The 19235-nt window shown below is 44.1% G+C and overlaps 1 protein-coding gene and 1 pseudogene across 3 annotated transcripts; one reads left to right on the top strand and one right to left on the bottom strand.

The window, feature by feature from the left end:
- Positions 1 to 14974: 14974 nt before the first annotated feature.
- Positions 14975 to 16041, top strand: LOC103626825 (uncharacterized; annotated as a pseudogene).
- LOC100216725 (Ribosomal protein L12/ ATP-dependent Clp protease adaptor protein ClpS family protein) lies at positions 16004 to 17813 on the bottom strand. 3 transcript variants are annotated; one of them, XM_008683051.4, is made up of 2 exons: positions 17629 to 17813; positions 16004 to 17062 (listed from the first exon to the last, which is right to left on the bottom strand). In XM_008683051.4, the coding sequence occupies exon 2, from the start codon at positions 17025 to 17027 to the stop codon at positions 16449 to 16451; it is 579 nt and encodes a 192-aa protein (XP_008681273.1). In that variant the 5' UTR covers positions 17028 to 17062; positions 17629 to 17813; the 3' UTR covers positions 16004 to 16448. The 3 variants fall into 3 exon arrangements, with proteins under 3 accessions (XP_008681273.1, XP_020408694.1, NP_001136602.1); XM_020553105.3 differs by having other exon boundaries at positions 16004 to 17077; positions 17629 to 17807; NM_001143130.1 differs by having other exon boundaries at positions 16185 to 17675.
- Positions 17814 to 19235: the final 1422 nt, after the last annotated feature.

Below are 19235 nucleotides of genomic sequence, written 5' to 3'. Positions count from 1 at the left end.
AGATCATGTACTTTCTCCAGGGCAATTTTCTTTCAGATGACGAAGCTTATCAAAAGAGAATAGCGGCAAGAGCCCGTCCATATGTAATAATAGAAGGGGAGTTATACAAGCATGGAGTCTATTCTCCATTACTCAAATGTCTATCCAGAACTAAAGGTATAGAGTTGATGAAAGAAATACATGCAGGCCTGTGTGGATCTCACATCGGATCCAGGCCTTTGTTGGGTAAAGTTTTTTGTCAAGGATTCTATTGGCCGAAGGCAGCTTCGGATGAAGCAGAATTAGTCCAAAAATGCGAAGGTTGTCAAAAATGTGCAAGAGATCAAAAACAACCTTCGTCTCTAACTCAATTAATACAGCCCACTTGGCCATTGCAAAGATGGGGCCTTGATTTGCTAGGCCCACTTCCACCAACACAAGGGAATTTAAAATATGTTGTAGTGGCAGTGGAATATTTTTCCAAATGGATTGAGGCGAAGCCTTTAGCCACAATAACTTCGGTTACTGTTCAAAAGTTTTTCTGGCAAAATATTGTGTGTCGCTTCGGAGTGCCGAAGGCCATTACCGTGGACAATGGAACACAGTTTGATGCCGAAGCTTTCAGAGAGTTTTGTGAACAAATTGGCACGAAGGTCCATTTTGCATCAGTTCGGCATCCGGAGTCAAATGGACTTGTCGAAAGAGCTAATGGCATTATAATGATAGGAATAATGAAGCTAATCTTCAACCAGCCCAGGGGGAAGTGGTCGAACGAATTAATCAAAGTGGTGTGGAGCCACAACACAAGAATATCAAGGTCAACAGGTTTTACACCATTCAAATTGATGTTTGGTGACGAAGCAATAACCCCAGAAGAAGCTAAAGCGGTATCAATAAGAACAGTGGCTTCGGTAGAAGACGAAGCTGATCATTCTATGGCAAAAGATGCTATAGAAGGGATCAGGCTTCAAGCTGTAGAGAATATCAATAAATATCAAGCCGAAACAATAAAATGGCATGATAGAAAGGTTCGGTTAAAAAATATTAAGCCAGGACACTTGGTACTTCGGAGAGTTGCCAACCCAGACACAATAGGCAAGCTGCAGCTGAAATGGGAAGGGCCTTTCCTGGTAGTATCTTTGTCAAGACCTGGTTCCTACAGGCTGAAGGATATGGACGGCAGCGACATTCCTAGATCTTGGAACGCGGATGAGCTTCGGCGGTATTATGTGTAACCTGATGTAATCTTTTTTATTCTTTCCTATGGCACCCTTTTCCTTTCCAAAGGGGGAGAAATGTTTTTAATGGGGCCATAGCATGTAATTTCTCTTTTTCTTATATCAGCTCTACAAGAGCAGTATCCCCCGAAGATGTAAATGTAAAAACTGGGCATGCACCATCGAGTGCAATGAGAAAAAGAAAAAACACGGAGAAGCTCGAAAGACGTCCCTAAGGGGATGTAGAGCACGACGAAGCTACAAAAAAAAAGTCGTTCCTAAGGGAGCGCAGCGTAAGTTTTCTGCACAAAAGTCGTTCCTAAGGGGATGCAGAGCTTACAGCGAAAAGTCAACGCTGATTCCGCTGAAATAAAAGGCAAAGAAGCTCCTAAGGGAGGCTTACAGCGAAAAGTCAACGCTGATTCCGCCGAAATAAAAGGCGAAGAAGCTCCTAAGGGAGGCTTACAGCGAAAAGTCACCGCTGATACATCGAAAAATAAGCGGTGAAGCCGAAAAATAAACGGCAAAGATTTGTTATTATGGTTTCATATGTGTCTTCAAACATTCATTTGCACGATACATTACATCATACATTTGCATTCATAAACATTCACTTAGACATACATAGGATCATCATCAGCATAACATACAAACTTGCTTCGGCTTCGAAAGAGAAGGCTTCGAAAAAAAGAGAAAAAGAGGCAATTTTATGCTTTGCTGTGTACGTAAAGAAGGTAATGTGTTTTTCGCCTACGGCTCAAAAGTATTAATTTCGTTCACACCAAAGCATTTCATACATGGACAGAAAATGAAGATTATATTAAAAAGTGAAATTCAATTACATCATACTTTATACAAGTTATCACAGGAGTTTTTTGAGCTATTTTTACAGACTATTCGAGCTTCGACAGCATCTCTGGAGCTTCTTCCTTTTATTCTGCAGCTTCAGCTTCGGCTTGGTCAACCTGTATGTAAGTATTATTAGCTGAATTCAAAGTTCAAATAAAAAGGTAATTGAAAGGGAATTAGTCTTACACCTATTTCCTAATTGATTTTGGTGGTTGAATTGCCCAACACAAATAATTGGACTAACTAGTTTGCTCTAGTCTATAAGTTCTTCAGGTGCCAAAGGTTCACAATAAGCCAATAAAAAGACCAAGAAAGGGTTCAAACAAAGAGAGCAAAAGACATCCCAAAAGGCACCCTGGTCTGGCGCACCGGACTGTCCGGTGTGCCACCGGACAGTGTCCAGTGCACCAGGGCACTTCAGCTCGAACTCTTCACCTTCGGGAAAATCAGAGGGCGCTCCGCTATAATTCACCGGACTGTCCGGTGAGTCACCGGACAGTGTCTGGTGCACACCGGACTGTCCGGTGTACTAGCGGAGCAACGACTACTTCGCGAGCAACGGTCGACTGCAACGCATTAAATGCGCGCCTGCGCGCGCAGAGGACAGAGCAGCGCCAGAAGGCGCACCAGACAGTCTACAGGACCTGTCCAGTGCACCACCGGACAACCCAGAGGCCCCAAAAGTCAGAGCTCCAACGGTCGAACCCCAACGGTCCGCTGACGTGGCTAGCGCACCGGATAGTGTCCGGTGGCGCACCAGACTGTCCGGTGCGCCATGCGACATCACACTTCCAACGGCCATTTTTGGTGGTTGGGGCTATAAATACAACAAACCACCCCACATTCAATGGCATCCAAGTTTCTACACTTCTACACCTTACAAGAGCTATAGCATTCAATACAAGACACACCAAAGAGATCAAATCCTCTCCCAACTCCACACAAAGCTTTAGTGATTAGAGAGAGTGATTTGTTGTGTTCATTTGAGCTCTTGCGCTTGGATTGCTTCTTTTCTTTCTCATTCTTCTTGCGATCAACTCAATTGTAACCAAGGCAAGAGACACCAATTGTGTGGTGGTCCTTGCTGGAACTTCGTGTTCCGTTTGATTGAGAAGAGAAGCTCACTCGGTCTAAGTGACCGTTTGAGAGAGGGAAAGGGTTGAAAGAGACCCGGTCTTTGTGACCACCTCAATGGGGAGTAGGTTTGCAAGAACTGAACCTCGGTAAAACAAATCATCGTGTCTCGCTCTTTATTCGCTCATGATTTGTTTTGCGCCCTCTCTCTCGGACTCGTTTATATTTCTAACGCTAACCCGACTTGTAGTTGTGCTTAAGTTTGTAAATTTCATATTCGCCCTATTCACCCCCCCTCTAGGCGACTTTCAGTAATCATAAGGTATAATATTGTTACCAGCTTAAGGTGATTTCGGGCTTCGTCACCAGCTTTCTCTCGCCCACCCTTTGTCCATATCACCTTTATAAATTTATTCGCAATGCTTCGGGTGAGGTTAGGAATATCATCTAGAATTGCTGGTGATAGGCTGAAATTGGGTCTGTTGATAATTTTTCCATGCTCACAGCCAGATTTCAGGAACGCAGCAGCGGTGCCCCGAGAAGCTACCAGGGCACAAAAGTCGCTGTGTCCAGCAATAACATCATCGAGGTCATCAATCTCACCTTCGATGTGTTCGAAGGCTCCTGGCAGATCTTCATCCGAAGGAATAAATTCTTCACTACTGGCCTCGACTAAATAAAACACCTTCTTCAGTCGTTGAACACATTGATTGCTAAATTTCAAGCATTTGTTCTGAAGGTCTATCAATGATTTTTTCAAAGCTAAACCATTCTAGATTTCAGCCTCAAGTTTTCCATTAAGCTTCAGCTTTTCTTGTTCGGAACCGAGAAGCTTCGCATTCAGTTCTGTTATTTTAGCTTCGGCTTCCGATAGTAAACCTTCAGTTGTTTGGAGTTCGAACTCTTTTTTCTCAAAAGCAATTGTTTGATCTTTTATTTTGTTTTCTAAGTTTTCAATTATAACCTCGTGCTTTTTGTCTTCTAAATCTTGTTGCATCCTCAAAGCTTTGCTCAATAGCATACTCTGTACACGAATAACCTTTGTTAGAAAACATTTTTTATGAAAATAAAAAGTTAGAGGGAGATTGTTTACCTTGAAATTGGAATAAAACAAACTACCGACGATGTGTTGTCATCGGTAGCGGCTAATATCGACTTCGAGCTTCGGGAAACCGATACTCTTTGATAGAGTACCGATAACCTTTGCTCCGGTCTGATCTCGGATGCAGCCTAGCTTCTCATCATCAAACCTCCGAAGAGAAGTGCCCCTGGTCGATAGCCACAAGAAATGGCATATTCTTTTAATTCTTCTTTTTCGGCTTTTGTTAATTCTTGACCAACCAAGTTTTGAAAATTGAAAATTTCATCTTCTAGTGTTTCTTCGGCAATTTCTTTCTTTTTCTCGGCCTCTGGGGCCGAAGCCTCTTCGGTGGCTCCAGCAGCTTCTTCTGCGGCCATGTCTAGCAGAATTTTATCTATATTAAGAGCCACACTTTCCAAAATGATATCTTCGGCCCTAGTAGCTTCGGCATCTGTGGCCTCCGAAGGTGCAGCTTCGATAGCTGTTATGCTTTCTATAATAGGCACCTTCGGAGCTGAAGCCTTTGGTGGTGTTGCTTCAATCACTTCTATCACAGTAACAATCCTTTGCCTCTTTGGCCTAGGTGCCTTTGTTTTTGTGGGCTCCTTTTCCTTATGAAAAAGATTCGTCAGATGAAGCCCCAATGGACTTAGTTTGACAGGCAAAGTTTTAGTCATTACCTTTAGGATTTCCTCTATTTCAGCAGCAGAAGATGTCGCAGAAGTCTTCTCTTCCTCATCAATTGATTTTTGCTTTGGGGTCGAATCCTTTCTTTTCTTCGAAGCAAATGCTTTCGCCTCAGATTTTTGTTTCTTCTTCTTTGATTGATCTTCGTCGTCTTTATTCAAAGCGCTGGCCACTCTTTTTCTTTTTTGCCCTTCGGCACCCTTGTCCAGTCGCTCATAATCAGGATATTCAAATCCTATAGCATCCATCACTCTGTTTAGCCTTCGTTTCGGACGGGTGCCGAAGGCCGCTGTCATCAATTGATCTTCTTTTTTAGAGTAATTTCCAAGAATTTCGTTGCACATTACTTCAATTGTATCCAGCCATTCTTGGCAGGGTACTTTGAACTGTTTTTTGAACTTGTAGTGGTAAGGCAACCGAATAAGCTCCCCTTTCTTATTCTCCCCCTCCAGTTTCGGCATTTCCCACTCCTTCAAAGTAGGAAATACTCTGAAGGCCAAAAATTCCTGCACTAAGTCTCTAGTGCCAATATGATCTGCAATTACTCGAAATTCAGCCAAAGCAATCTGGCTCGGGCTCCCCCGTATCATGTTGCACGGGGGTCTTGTTTCTCCGAAGGTCAGTTCTAACGGACTCTGGACCAATTTATCTTCATCTTCGTCAACTTTGACATAAAACCATTCAGATTTCCACCATGCTGGCCATTTGCTTCGGTAGCTAATCACTGGGAACTTTGTAGTTTTGCGGTAAGCAAAGTTGTAGCAGCCAAAATTTTCATGCAAACCATCCCCCTAGCCTTGGTTTGGTAGTGCAGTTTGTGTACTCGGCAAAAACCTTCGGAGAATGGTTCTACCCCCTCGCTTCGGAGGGCCCAGATATAAACACTCAACCTAATGATAGCGATAGGCGTCAGCTGATGAAGGTAGATCCCATATTTCTTCAACACACCAGCAATCATCTTGTTCAGAGGAAATCTTAAACCAGCTTTAAAAAGACTTTTGAAAACCACCACTTCATTTTTTCCCGGCTTCGGGATAGATTCCTCTCCACCGAAACGAATCAATTCCTTCTTTGCTTCACTAAGATAGCCCAACTTCACCATCTTAGGAAAATCAGCTTCAGAGATGGTGGACTTTCCGAAGTCCAGGTGGCTAGGCTTGCTCGGCACTGCGCTACTGTAATCATCTTCAGAATCAGTTTCTTCAACAGCAGTCCGTTCTATTTCGGCAGCAGGGATGTCTTCGGTAGCAGGGATGTTTTCGGCAGCAGGCATATCCTCCGGTGTTACCAACCCAGAGCGCTTCATTGCTTCCGAAATAGGAACAGTGTCAGTAACTTCGGTCTCGTCTCCCTCACGATCGACCCGAGCAGTAGAGCGAACTCTGGCCATTTGATTATGACTTACTTGAAATTTTTGGTGTTGACTTTTTTGTTTTCTCCGAAGCTCTTACTCTTGTGCCGAAGCAGAATCACAAGCAAAGTTTCGTCTGAGCACGATGATTAAGCTTCGGCTATGACTAAAAATTTGGCAGCAAAACAGTGCAATAGCAATGAATACCGTGGTAACTTCACACCTACCCGTCTGTTTATATAATGGCGCAGATGGGAAGGTGAATCGACAAGGTCTCCAGCACCGAACAAACAGTCACCCGCACTCACTGAACGGTGGGCCTCAGGGTCCGAGAAGGTGAATCGCTAGCGCGCGCGTAATTGGTGCAAGATGGGGTGCGCGCGACGATTATTTTAATCGTTTCTCGCCAACGAGCTCAGGGAAGGTGTTTTTTGGATCTTCGGCGTCCCGAAGCCTAGAAGATTTTTTCACGGATCAAGCTCGTTACGAAAAACGATCTAGCACCGCGAAGGGGCTACTGTTGGGGGTATGCTTCGTAGCCGAAGATCCTAAAAAGAACACCTTCGAAAGGTCTTCTCAGAAGCAGGCGTCGAAGCTATTATCTATAAAGCTTCGACACAAAGACAAATCTCAAGATGAAGGGTCGAACCGACTTAGAGATGAATTGACTTAAAGACCCATGATGTTTTGTGTCATTATTGTAGTCGGTTATAAAGGACATAAATGTAATTTTGCACAGGTTGCATCCTGTGCCTATAAATAGGTGAACAGTTTCCCGGCACTGTTCACGCGATCCTGTAATTACTGATACCTCACGCTTGTACTTTTGCTTTCATTCAAGCCGAAGGTACACTTGTAATTTAATGTCATTTCTATTTTCCGTGTTAATAAAATAGAAATGATATAATAATGATATATAAATGTTCATGCTATCTTTTGTATTTCATGTGTTTCTCATTATCACTATCATACACCATAATCATGAAGGTATGTCTTTCATGACCTTCGTCCGAAGATCGTTATATCCCAAGGGAAATAATGTTTCGAAGGACGAAGGGCATTAATCATTTAACCTTCTTTTGTGTTGCCTTGTTCTTAATTCATAGCATTTGAGAACAAGTCCCCAACAGTTGTAGTTGAGTGTTTATGAAACCTAGTTGAATATTATTTAAAAACATTATGTAAAAATGGTATATTTGTATTTTGGACTCTAAATATATTATTTATATCAGATATTGTATTTTGAACTCTAAAAAACCTAATAATCTAATGTATTTACAATCAGTACTTTTAATATTAATTAAGTTTTATCATTGAAATCACTAGTAATATAAGATTCACATAAATATTTATTTATCATTTTTTAAATATTTTAAATTGTGTACATCATTTTTCTAGTATATTATTAAAATTGAAATAATTTGTAATTAGTAATTAGTGATAAAAATAAGTTTTAAATGGTTTCATCGAACACATTTTTCTTCACGGATACGGATAATATCGGAATAATCCGTGGTTTTTCGAATACGAATCTGGAATTGGTTAAAGAAAATACTAGAAATCGAATTCGAATAAATCTATTTGACATCTATGTTAAAATCGAATACGGATATAGATATACATATTAGCATTTTTAACAGATACAAATACAAATACAAATACAAATAATTTGGATGTCCGAACATCCATTTCCAGTCCTAACTATCTACACATCTAGTGATTAAGCTTAAGAGCAAGATTCTTTAGCAACTCTTATACACTTGCGCCTTCCAAGCCAACCCCAAATCCTTCCTCGCTCAACACACCTCAAACATGCATCATACAGGCCCAATTGGGCCGCATCCACCCAACTGTCGCATCGTAGCCAATGCTACGGTTGCTGTTGTCTTTGATGCTTGCTAACGTAGCAACGGCGAAGCAATGTAGTCGTGGTTGGAGATAGATGTGTCAAATCTTGAAAAGCATACCAATGAAAAGTGAGAGGAGGGGCTACTAGGAGCCAATTTTTTTGGCTTCGGCTTCTCTTATAGAAATAGCTCTGACTCCTTAGTAGTCTTTGTTGGTAGCTCTTTTTTTAAAACGGTTTGGTAGGGCTTCTCGAAGAGCCAGAACCGGTTTAGGAGCTCTTCCAAACAGGCCTAATATAATTAGGTATTATATGTCAAAATCACTAAAGTAGAACATTATGGAATAGATCAAATTTTCACCATAATTATGCCTCAAGTCTACGTATCTATAAGCTAGACGTGCCTCCTCTAATTTGCTCCCACCATAACTTAGCTACCATGACGTGCATGTTTCTTAGCTAGAGCCTTAGAGCAACTTCAGTAGTTGCCTAAAGTATTCCCTAAAGAAGAAATTTGGAGAGTTTTCATAAAATCACCTCTCCAACAGCTCCTGAAATCAACTTGGTAAATTTACTAAGTTGTTATCACGGCCAATTTAGTCTCTACATATAGCAACTAGTTTCTCACTCCCGAAAAAGCCAGTATGAATGATTTGTGCGGCAGAAAGTATGAAATCCTCAACGTCATCATATGATGATTCATCAAGTAATTGTGACCACAACAATCTATTTGAACCCATCACCTGAATTTGCAATAGACATCTCAGATAAGTTGAACAGAAGATAATGTGAAGCCTTTCCATAATCTCATATGCACCAAATTTTTGCATCACATGAGATTGTACCATGCAACGACACATGTGCTTTAGCCAAAATTTGCGAACGATGAAGCTTTTGTAATTTTGGATTTGGCAGATGGACAATACGAATGTAGATTGGTATTTGACGAGGAGACGTACCGAATGAATTGATTCAGGCGACGGCAGAGCTCAGAACTTGTCCGTCAAGCGTTTTGCGTCTAAAAACTCTGGCGGCGCATGCAACAGATGGTCCACCAAATATTCAAAACGGGTTGTAGCTTCCTGTATTTTAGGAACCGTTGGAGATCAACGCGAGTTTTACTTGCAAATCTAATTTAGCAGCTTACTAAACATCCATTTAAGGAGCTATAATTTAGACAACTACTGGAGTTGCTCTTACCTGTACAAACTGCGGCTGGCTATAAATAGTAGCAGCCGACTAAAAAGGCAGCACGTAATTGGAGCTTGTTCAGTAGACAAGATCGTCCCACCGACCTGTAGAACAAAGGAATTATATACTATCAAGAAAGAAAGAAAATACAGCTACTTTGAGGTGTCCTAGTTCTGTCTTCCGGTTCCGGGTCATTTCTTCCTCTCCGTCAACTTTCTTTGCGCGGCCAAACAAGAATTTTTCTTGTTCAAAAAATAAAGAAGAAGATACTCTCCACCACAATCGATTTCAAAAGGACATGAATGATTTTCTTGTTCAAAAAATAAAGAAGAAGATACTCTCCACCACAATCGATTGCAAAAGGACATGAATATTATTGGCGTCGATCCGGATGACAAACACTGGAGATAAACTGCGTAGACCTAGATCTCGCCTCCTATGAAGGACATGAATATTATTGGCGTCCACGATGGCGCAGAGGGGCTTTTTCTTTGCAGTAGACCTAGATCTCGCCTCCTATGAGGGACCCCGTCAGGGAGGAGAGATCGTAGGGTGTGTCTTGACGACGGCAGACCACCCAAGACGCCTCTAGTCGACGTAGAGCCGAAGAGAGGTGAAGATTTGAGGTAGAAGGAGGCTAAACTAGGGCTAAACTAGAACTACTCCTAATGCATAAGGTAAAAACGAGAAATAGACTTGATTTGATCGATTGTGTGGGGTTCAATCGGCCGTAGCCCTTTATCTATATAAAGGGGAGGTCTGGATCCGTTACAAGACGTTTCTCGAGCTAATCTTGCGGTTTTAGATAACAAATCTCGCGAGAAACTCGAAACCCTAATTGATTTGGTGCACGTGCGGACCGTCCACGCCACCACCGTGGACCGCCCGGCCTTAGAGCCGGACCGTCCGCGCGGTCATTTCCTGCACTCAACATATGCCCCTGCCTTTTGGTGGACGTTGACGAACCAAAAGCATATGAACTAAGCCTGATGCAAGTTGCCGGCTTTTCAATCCAATATGGTGATCATTCAATCGAGCCCCAATGCATAAAGGCCGTTTCGGATTGCATCTTTCTCGACATGACCCTTTGATCAACGGATCAAAAGGAATAGAATGGAGGTGCCCCCTAGCCTGAATAGACAAAGGGAGTACGCATGTACCATGGGTTCATCGTCGTACGATTCCATATTTGAACAGGACAACACATTGACGATGAGTATGTAGGTGGGTGGAAAGCATCCTGGAATGACAGAATGAATAGGCGATGCTGGTTGCGTCATCTTTTGAGCTGTTTTACTCTGCCATTTTGTTATAGTGGGTCACTGGGGTTTCTTTGTTGGTCGATCGCGTAGAACGACATTCTTGCCAGCATATTTGGCTAGCAATTGATCGAAAGTAGGGACAGCTTTTACCAGCTGGCCATGTGCGTCATGTTGGCTTTGCCCTTGCGTCTCTTTCCTTGCTTTGTGTAGAGGCTGACGCTTATGGCCATGGGCAGACTGTTTGGCTGAGTCAGCCGGACCGTCCACATGAGCACCGGATCGTCCGCACCCAGGTGCCGGACAGTCCGCGATGCTCGTGTCAAGGAGTTTTGCTCGGCTGCTTGGTTGAGCCTGCCCCTGTTGCCTCCGTACTTGTTAGCCTTTTTGTCCGGAGCTTTCCGAGCAATCCCTTCTTGTGATATATTTTACGTACAAAGATCGCCAATGATGGTGTTTTTGTCTTTTCCTTTATCGGCCACTTCAGGCCAAACCAAGACCATTTTGCATGTGGGTTCTATTGTATTGACAAGAAATGGTTGTGTGTCTACTTGCATCTCCTGAAAAGCCAATTGACCCTCATTTATGGTCGATTGTATCTGTCGACGAAATACATTACAATCATTGGTGGCATGGGAAAAAGAATTATGCCACTTACAATAAGCACGGCCCTTTAATTCCTCCATAGGAGGAATAGTATGAGTTAATTTAATGTTGTCATTTTTTAGTAGCCCGTCAAATATCCTATCGCATTTGGCAACATTAAAGTTAAATTTAATATCTTCTTGCCGATTCTTTTGAACCGGCTGTAAGGAAGAACATGCAGAACATTTGGCCATTGTTGGCTAAACAAACTCAGCGGTATATACATATGCAGATTCATCATCGGAATTATCATGCTCTACTAGATGTATAGTACGGGCAACCGATTTTGATGTCTCTTTAAACCAGCTTTCACAGGCTAAAGCTCGCTGATGTAGCTGAGCTACTAAAATGAACTAGGTCCCATCTAATTTGTCTCTTAAGTAGGATAGCAACCCATTAAAAGTCAGCCCTGCTAGCTCTTTGTCTGCGACATGGATCTAAAAGCATCAGTTTCTAGTGTCCCGGAACCTCCGGATATAATCATTAACCGATTCTTTGCGTCCCTGTTGGACTGAAGCTAAATCAGCTAGCCCTAACTCATACTCCCCGAAAAAGAAATGTTCATGAAATTTACTCTCTAAATCATTCCAGGAATTAATGGAATTAGGAGGTAGGGCGACGTACCATGCAAAAGTGGTACCAGTAAGGGATAAAGAAAATAAACGAACACGAAATGCTTCCCCATTGGCCAATTCGCCTAGGTGTGCTAGGAACTAGCCTATATGTCCGTGTGTGCTTCTCCCATTTTCACCAGAAAACTTAGAAAACTCTAGTATCCTTGCCCCTTGTGGATATGAGACAGTGTCAAACCGGTGACCATATGGCTTCTGATATGATTGCCCCACTCTAGCTACACTAACTCTGAGCCTATCTCAAAATAGTTCAACCATCTCTTCTCTAATTTTCTCCATTGCGCCCGGTGGCAGACCACCGGACCCTAGGCTGTGGGGCTCATTCGGTCGGGCATTGCTATGCCGACCTTCTTGCCATGACCGATCGATAATGTTGATCCACCTATGATTATATGGTGTTATGTGGTTTAAATATATAAGGAGCGGAACGTACTGCTGTTGTGGGGTGTAATAATTTGGCGCATAGTGTGCGACAGTAGGTTCTGCGTATGCGTATCCAGTCTATCTGGTGGTACATCTGAACTGATCGGTTGTGTTTGCTATTATTGGGGCGCCACGCGGTGGCCCTGGTGCGGTCCTGGACTGTCCGACAGGGAAATCCGGATGGTCTGCGTGAGGGTCGTACTGTCTGGGCAAAAGCTTGGACGGTCCGACCGTGTCCAGGGGCGCCGATCTGCCAAGCAGGGATGACGGTGGTGGTATTTGCCCTAGATATGAGTTCATTGGCATACCATATAATGGTTGGGCTGTGAATCCCTATTTGTCGTCGATGTATTAGACATAGATATAGTGTTACTAGTTTCATATGATGGAAAACTAGGAGCAACAGACTTCTCCTAAGTATGCGTTAATTTTCTAATTGATTCTTCTAACCCTCCAATCTGTTGTTTCATTTGATTCTGCTGATGATCTACATATTGTTTAATAAATTAGATGTCGTCGGGTTTACTTACGTTGGGGACTTAAAGCGAAGATAGAAGAGATGCGACGTCGGTCTCTCCATGTTTGACAACTTTTTGGTGGTGATCCACCGTGTATTGTGACAAGAATTTCTCCTTCGCTTGACGTATGTAGTCCTCGTATTGTCGTTGCTCATCGGCCGTCAGACTTTCTCAATAGTCGGCTTCAGGATATTGTTCGGGAAGATATCGGTGTGATCTTTAGAACCGGCCATTTGAGGGTCTGATTTTTAGTAGATCTAGACACCTTTCCCTAGCGGAGTCGCCAAAAAATGTGTTGGCGCCGATCTGGGCGCCAAACACTGGAGATGAACCGCCTGGCAGTGCTCTCTGCGGAGGAGCGAACAGTCCGCGGCACAGGGTCGGACAGTCCGCGACCTGGCGTAGGAGCGACTCCTTCTTTGCGTACGTCCGGACGGCCTGTGCCTGGGGCTCGAACGGTCCGCGATGGTGCAAATGGTCTTCTTCTTTGCAGCAGACCTAGATCTCGCCTCCTAGAAGGGACCCCGTCGGGGAGGAGAGTGTCGGTGTCTAGTGTCTGACCGCACACCCGGGGATCCTCTCGTGATGCTTTTGGGTAGGACGGTGTTGCTGATCGTAGCTCGATGGTTCGCGCTTGGGAGCATGAGAGAGGGAAAGAGAGACAGGCGATTTTCTGCAGGTTGGGACCGCTTTGAGAGGCGTAATACCCTACTTCCTCGGGTGGCTCTATGTGTGGTGTGTTACAAGTGGCGTCTCCTGAATGGAGAGGGGCTAATGAGATGAAAATGATGGGTTCCCCTGGGCCTTATATACACGACTGTGGGACACTCCCTATGTATATGGTGATCACATTCTTCTAGTATATCTCCTAACTAGTAGCGAACCGACTTAACCAATCTCCAGGAACAACCCGCCGACTCTACCCCGAACTATCCCGACATTCGAGGGCGCTGGGAAAACAGACGATTTCTTGAGATTGTGCACGATCCGACGGACAATCCGGGCATGAGTCCATTGCCTTCTTGGGTCGGCCCATTCCACTTGTAGTCTTTGCCCGGCCAACGACGAGACGGCCTTGCGGGGTAACTGGTCTGTGGCCCCATGCAAGGATCTTTCGCCTTCTAGTGGACCCGAGGATATCTATCTCCCACAGAGAGATCGTAGGGTGCGTCTTGGCGTTGGCAGGCCACCCAAGACGCCTCTAATCGACGTAGAGTCGAAAAAAGATGAAGATTTGAGGTAGAATGAGGCTAACTAGGGCTAAACTAGAACTACTTCTAATGCATAAGGTAAAAACGAAAAATAGACTTGATTGGATCGATTGTATGAGGTTTAATCGACCGTAGCCCTTCATCTATATAAAGGGGAGGTCTGGATCCGTTACAAGTTGTTTTCCGAGCTAATTTCGTGGTTTTAGATAACAAATCCTGCGAGAAACTCGGAACCCTAACTGATTCTGCGTATGTGGACCGTCCATACAACCACCACGGACCATTCGGACCGCGGACCTTCCGGCCTCAAAGCCGGACCGTCCGCGCGGTCATTTACAGCACTCAACAAATGTATGTTCAACACGTCGAATTGTCCAGCAATTTTTTTCTCTTCTTGATTCTAGATTCATTTCATCTCCTTCGTTTCATTTAGGCCCCGTTTGTTTCCTTTCATTTTAAGGAATTGGAATCTTATTATTGGAATAGACTATTTTTTTAGAATGTGAAATTCCACCACTTTCCAAAGTTATCACATAAGCCTATCTCAAATTCATGGGGTGAGAGATGGAAACTGATTCTATAGATTTACATGCTATTTTTCCGATTTACCACTTATAGCACACTCTTCTCTTGCTTCGTTATAATATTAATGTAATATATAACTATCTCTCTCATATGATTTAAGATAATATACAAATATATTACATATATAAATATATAAACTTAATTAGTTTTGCTTAAATTATAATTATTAAAAAGAAATTCAATTCCAATGAAACAAACGGGGCCTTATTGTTTTCTAATTGCCCATTCATTCATGCCGTTGGTGGCCACGCATGCGGCCCATGACGAGCGAGAATGGAGGAGCCTAGCTCTTGTGCTTGACGAACGCAACCGCAACGACGAACGTGGGCCGAACGCTGCATGCCAATGCGGCTGATCTTGTTCCTATATATATATATATATATATATATATATATATATATTATTTTGAGTGGTTGATTTTTGATCATGCACAAGAGATCCAAATCCTGCGAGCCATGGAGGAGCGCGTCGGGTGCAGCAACGCCGCGACGTCCTGCGACGACTCCGCCACCGGCAGGGCCGGGGCGCCGTCCTCGGCGGCGGCCGCGGCGCAGTGCTCCACTGTTTCCGTGTTCCTCGCCAAGATCAACAGCGCCTCGTCACTGCCACCTGGAGCAGGAGCCTCATCAACCAATCCTTCACCATCTCCATCGACGGCGACGTGCCGGTCACCCACAAGGTGGAGCTGAAGCCTTGGCCGTTCTGGAGCAAGAAGGGCGGCAAGGCGCTCGACGTGGGCGGCGGCGACCACGTCGACATGTTCTGGGACCTGCGCTCGGCCAAGTTCGCGGCGGGCAGCGGCGCGGAGCCCGCCGGTGGCTACTACATCGCTCTGGTGAGCAACGACGAAGTCGTCCTCCTGCTCGGCGACGGCATGAAGGACGCGTGCAAACGGACCAAGTCGCGCGCGTCGCTGGAGGACGCCGTGCTGGTGTGCCGCCGGGAGAGCGTGTTCGGCGGCCGCAGCTTCGCGGCGCGCGCGCGGCTCGTCGCCAAGAGGAGCAAGGAGCACGAGATCGTCATCGACTGCACGCTCGCCGCCGCGGGCTCCAGCAGGTATCCCGAAATGTGGATCACGGTGGACGGCTTCGTGCTGCTGCACGTCAAGAGCCTGCAGTGGAAGTTCCGGGGCAACGAGACGCTGCTCGTCGACCAGGCGCCGGTGCAGGTGATCTGGGACGTTCACGACTGGCTCTTCGCCGGACCAGGTGCGCAGGCAGTCTTTGTCTTCAAGCCTGGTGCGCCGCCGGAGATAAAAGAGGACAGTGGAGGGAATAGCATCGAGGATGACGGGACTGACTTTTGCTTCTTCCTCCAAGCACGGAGGATGGAATGAGGGAGTCACATGCAGGATAGGGTTCAAATTTGAAGGGCAAGGCAATGATGTTGTCCTTGCGCCACTGGTATGTTGATATGAATGACATCGAATGCTTATCCAGCTTTACAAATTTGTAATGAGGAACACTTCAACTGAATCAAAGTTTTTGTTACTGGAAACTAAATCCAACCATACCAGATCTACAACAACAGAACTTTTTTTACACTGCAATGTAACTGACATAGAGAATATATCAGGGTACCTAAGCAACTGCGAAGTGTTCATAACTCATAGAGGATACAACAAGAACATCAGATTCATGGTATTGGCCCTGATGGCAACATCCATTCACTCCACCAAATAAGTTGTGTAGAGCCCAAAGAACTGCTTATTCTAGAACAAGTCATGAATATCATCATAGCAACTAAATCTCTAGTTTCCCTCTCGCCTTGGTTACCAACGTAGATGTAAACTATTTTCTCCATCAGCATAAAGGCACTGCAATGTGCAATTCAAATGCTTGATCATGGCAACAAAAATAGGAAATAAAAGTGTGTTGTGTCGAGATGGTCATCCCTTCGTTCACTCCATGACAGCAACACCGCCAGCTGCCTTTATCTTCCCTATGATTGCTTCTGCTTCGTCCTTTGTGAGCGATTGCTTCAGAATGACTGGGGCCTTCTCCACTAGCTCCTTTGCCTCCTTCAGCCCCAAATCCGTAAAGGTCCTGATCTCCTTGATAATCTTGATCTTTGCAGCAGCATCGAATTTCTCCAACTTGACATCGAAGACTGTCTTCTCAGCTTTCTTTTCCTCAGCCTTTCCGGCACCGACCCCCGCACCACCCTGAGCACCAAAACTGAAACCCTGGCCGGAGATAGCCTGTGGCGGCTCTTGGTTCAGTCTGAATAGAAGGGCTGGAGCAATCTGTTTGATCTCCTCAGGAGGGAGAGCAGCGATGCGGTCAGCTAGATCCACAACTTTCTCTGACGGTAGCGACATAGGCCCGTATGGGTCGTATACATCAGGGTACTTGTACTTCTTAGCACCCGTGTCCTTTGCAGCCTCGGTGCTGTATAGATGAGCCCAAATTACTGAAAGACGATTCACAGAGGATGGTTTTGAAAGACATAGTCGGCGTGCTATTGTACATAGACTCATCCTAATATCAGTTAGATGAGTGTGATGCTCTCCTCCTGAAACATAACAAACTAGTATCAATCAGTACTAAATGAGACTTGATGAAAAACTTTCACAGTCCACTCTGAATGAAGCACGCTGATACAATAAGCATCATAAACATGGATACATGATAGTTTAAATGGGATCGAGTACATAGATTTACAAAGGCAGTAGGTGCCATTCGGGATTAGAGTGGCCATTTTACAAGTTTTTAAGGTATCCCATTTACACAAATAGAAAACATAATAACTTGTGCCAGAAATGTGTCCCTTTCATACGAACCCCCCACCCACTTTTCAGTCTCCCAGTTTCTGTGTTCTGCGTGGGAGCACACCGATATTCAGGAGAGAGCTCAAGGTCACCTATTCAAATGCAGGGGAGGATCCAGTACAGGACATCGGTGGACATATGATGTGCATGCGATAAATCCTTTTTTTGCGAAAAAAACGAAGTTTGTGTGTACAATTATAATACATATGCATGTAACTGCGTCAGATCTGGATACTCATAGCTTAACATTTAGGGTTTGGGGTAGTCCATTTCGCACAGCTATGAAGGTGAAGATACGGGAAGGGAGTACCAGATGAATGCTCGTCGCCGGTGAATGGCCCGACGAAGAGGGCGGCGCCGCCGCCAGGAAGCAACGACCACGAGAGAGCGTGAGGTAAACGGCAGTGGGAGGTGAACGGGAGAGGTAGTTAGACCGGCTCGATCAGCCAGCCCAGTAGGCCCAGCGAGAACCAACGGGCCTACTCCTACTGATAGGAGCACTCATGGGAAAGTATCGGCCTGTTTTCTGCCCTCTTTTTTTGTTTTTTGCTATAAACCGTTTCTCTTTTTCTTGTAATAATATCTTTACGGGTAATTAGTTCGAGTCATTAATGTATGAAAGTATGAGTACGGAATAAACTTCAAACAAACCAAATACTAGGACGGGAGTACTAGAACGGGACACCGGACTAAGTCAATTGTTGGGATCTGCTTTGCCGAAGGTTCTCAACTCGTCTTAGTTCGGTATAAATAAATATGTTTCAGGTATACAGTTAAGAGAAAATGAAGGTGGCCTTCGAATCAAAACGGTGAGTGTCACACCCGGCTTTAAGGGATAAAGCCAGATGCATCTCATACATGCGCCAAGAAGACAACATATATAATAACAGAGTGTGTAGAGATAAATGTCACAATAATCAGAGTATTTATTACATAGCGGAAGACTTATTATAAAATAAAAGAATAAATATAAAACGAACTAAGGATCGTCGGCGCCAATGTCAACTGAGAAACGCCATCTAGATCAGATCATACTCCTCGCCTTGTGGCTCCTCCTGAACCACCTGCTCTTCTCCTGTGGGGGGTTGTCTAAATATCCTCCGAGTGTGTCGATTGGGAGGTAAATCAATTCCACCACCCCGCCTGGTATTGACCATCTGAGTTAGATACATATGGTAAGAGAATAGTAGACAAGGCAGGTATTTACAAATCAGGTTACTTTGGGGGATTTTATTAGCTAAGCAGATTAATATCTTCCCTACCATAGCTAATTCAATACCTTATGGTGGTACATGCTAAGATGTCCATCTATAATAATTCAATCAATCAAAGAAGCAAATCAGGCATTTATCATCAACACAATCAACCAATCATTTTTTTAAATAAAGAAAACAGTTTTAAATTTTGTCTTGGGTTCCCTATCTCTTAAAAGATCATAGTGGTAGGACTCCAAGGTGTGAAATCCATCTTGTCTTAGAATAGAGGAGGTAAGAATGATCAGAGTAGAACAACAAAAGGTGAGACAAGATCAAGATGAGATGAGTATAGAATGAGTCAGAGTAAGGTAAGTAGGAAAGGGTCTGTCCATTTCTATCTAGGTTTCGTCCTATAGTCAACATTTCCTCTGATACCACTTCTGTCACACCCGGCTTTAAGGAACAAAGCCAGGTACATCTCATACATGCGCCAAGAAGACAACATATATAATAACAGAGTGTATAGAGATAAATGTCACAAAACATCAGAGTACTTATTACATAGCGGAAGACTTATTACAAAATAAAAGGATAAACATAAAACGAACTAAGGATCGTCAGCGCCAATGTCAACTGAGAAACGCCACCTAGATCAGATCAAACTCCTCGCCTTGTGGCTCCTCCTGAACCACCTGCTCTTCTCCTGTGGGGGTGTGAGACA

The sequence above is a fragment of the Zea mays genome, chromosome 5 (genome assembly GCF_902167145.1).
Source record: "Zea mays cultivar B73 chromosome 5, Zm-B73-REFERENCE-NAM-5.0, whole genome shotgun sequence".
Taxonomy (NCBI): Eukaryota; Viridiplantae; Streptophyta; class Magnoliopsida; order Poales; family Poaceae; genus Zea; species Zea mays.
The sequence above is the reverse complement of the archived record's forward strand: the minus strand, read 5'-3'. Positions and strand labels throughout refer to the sequence as shown.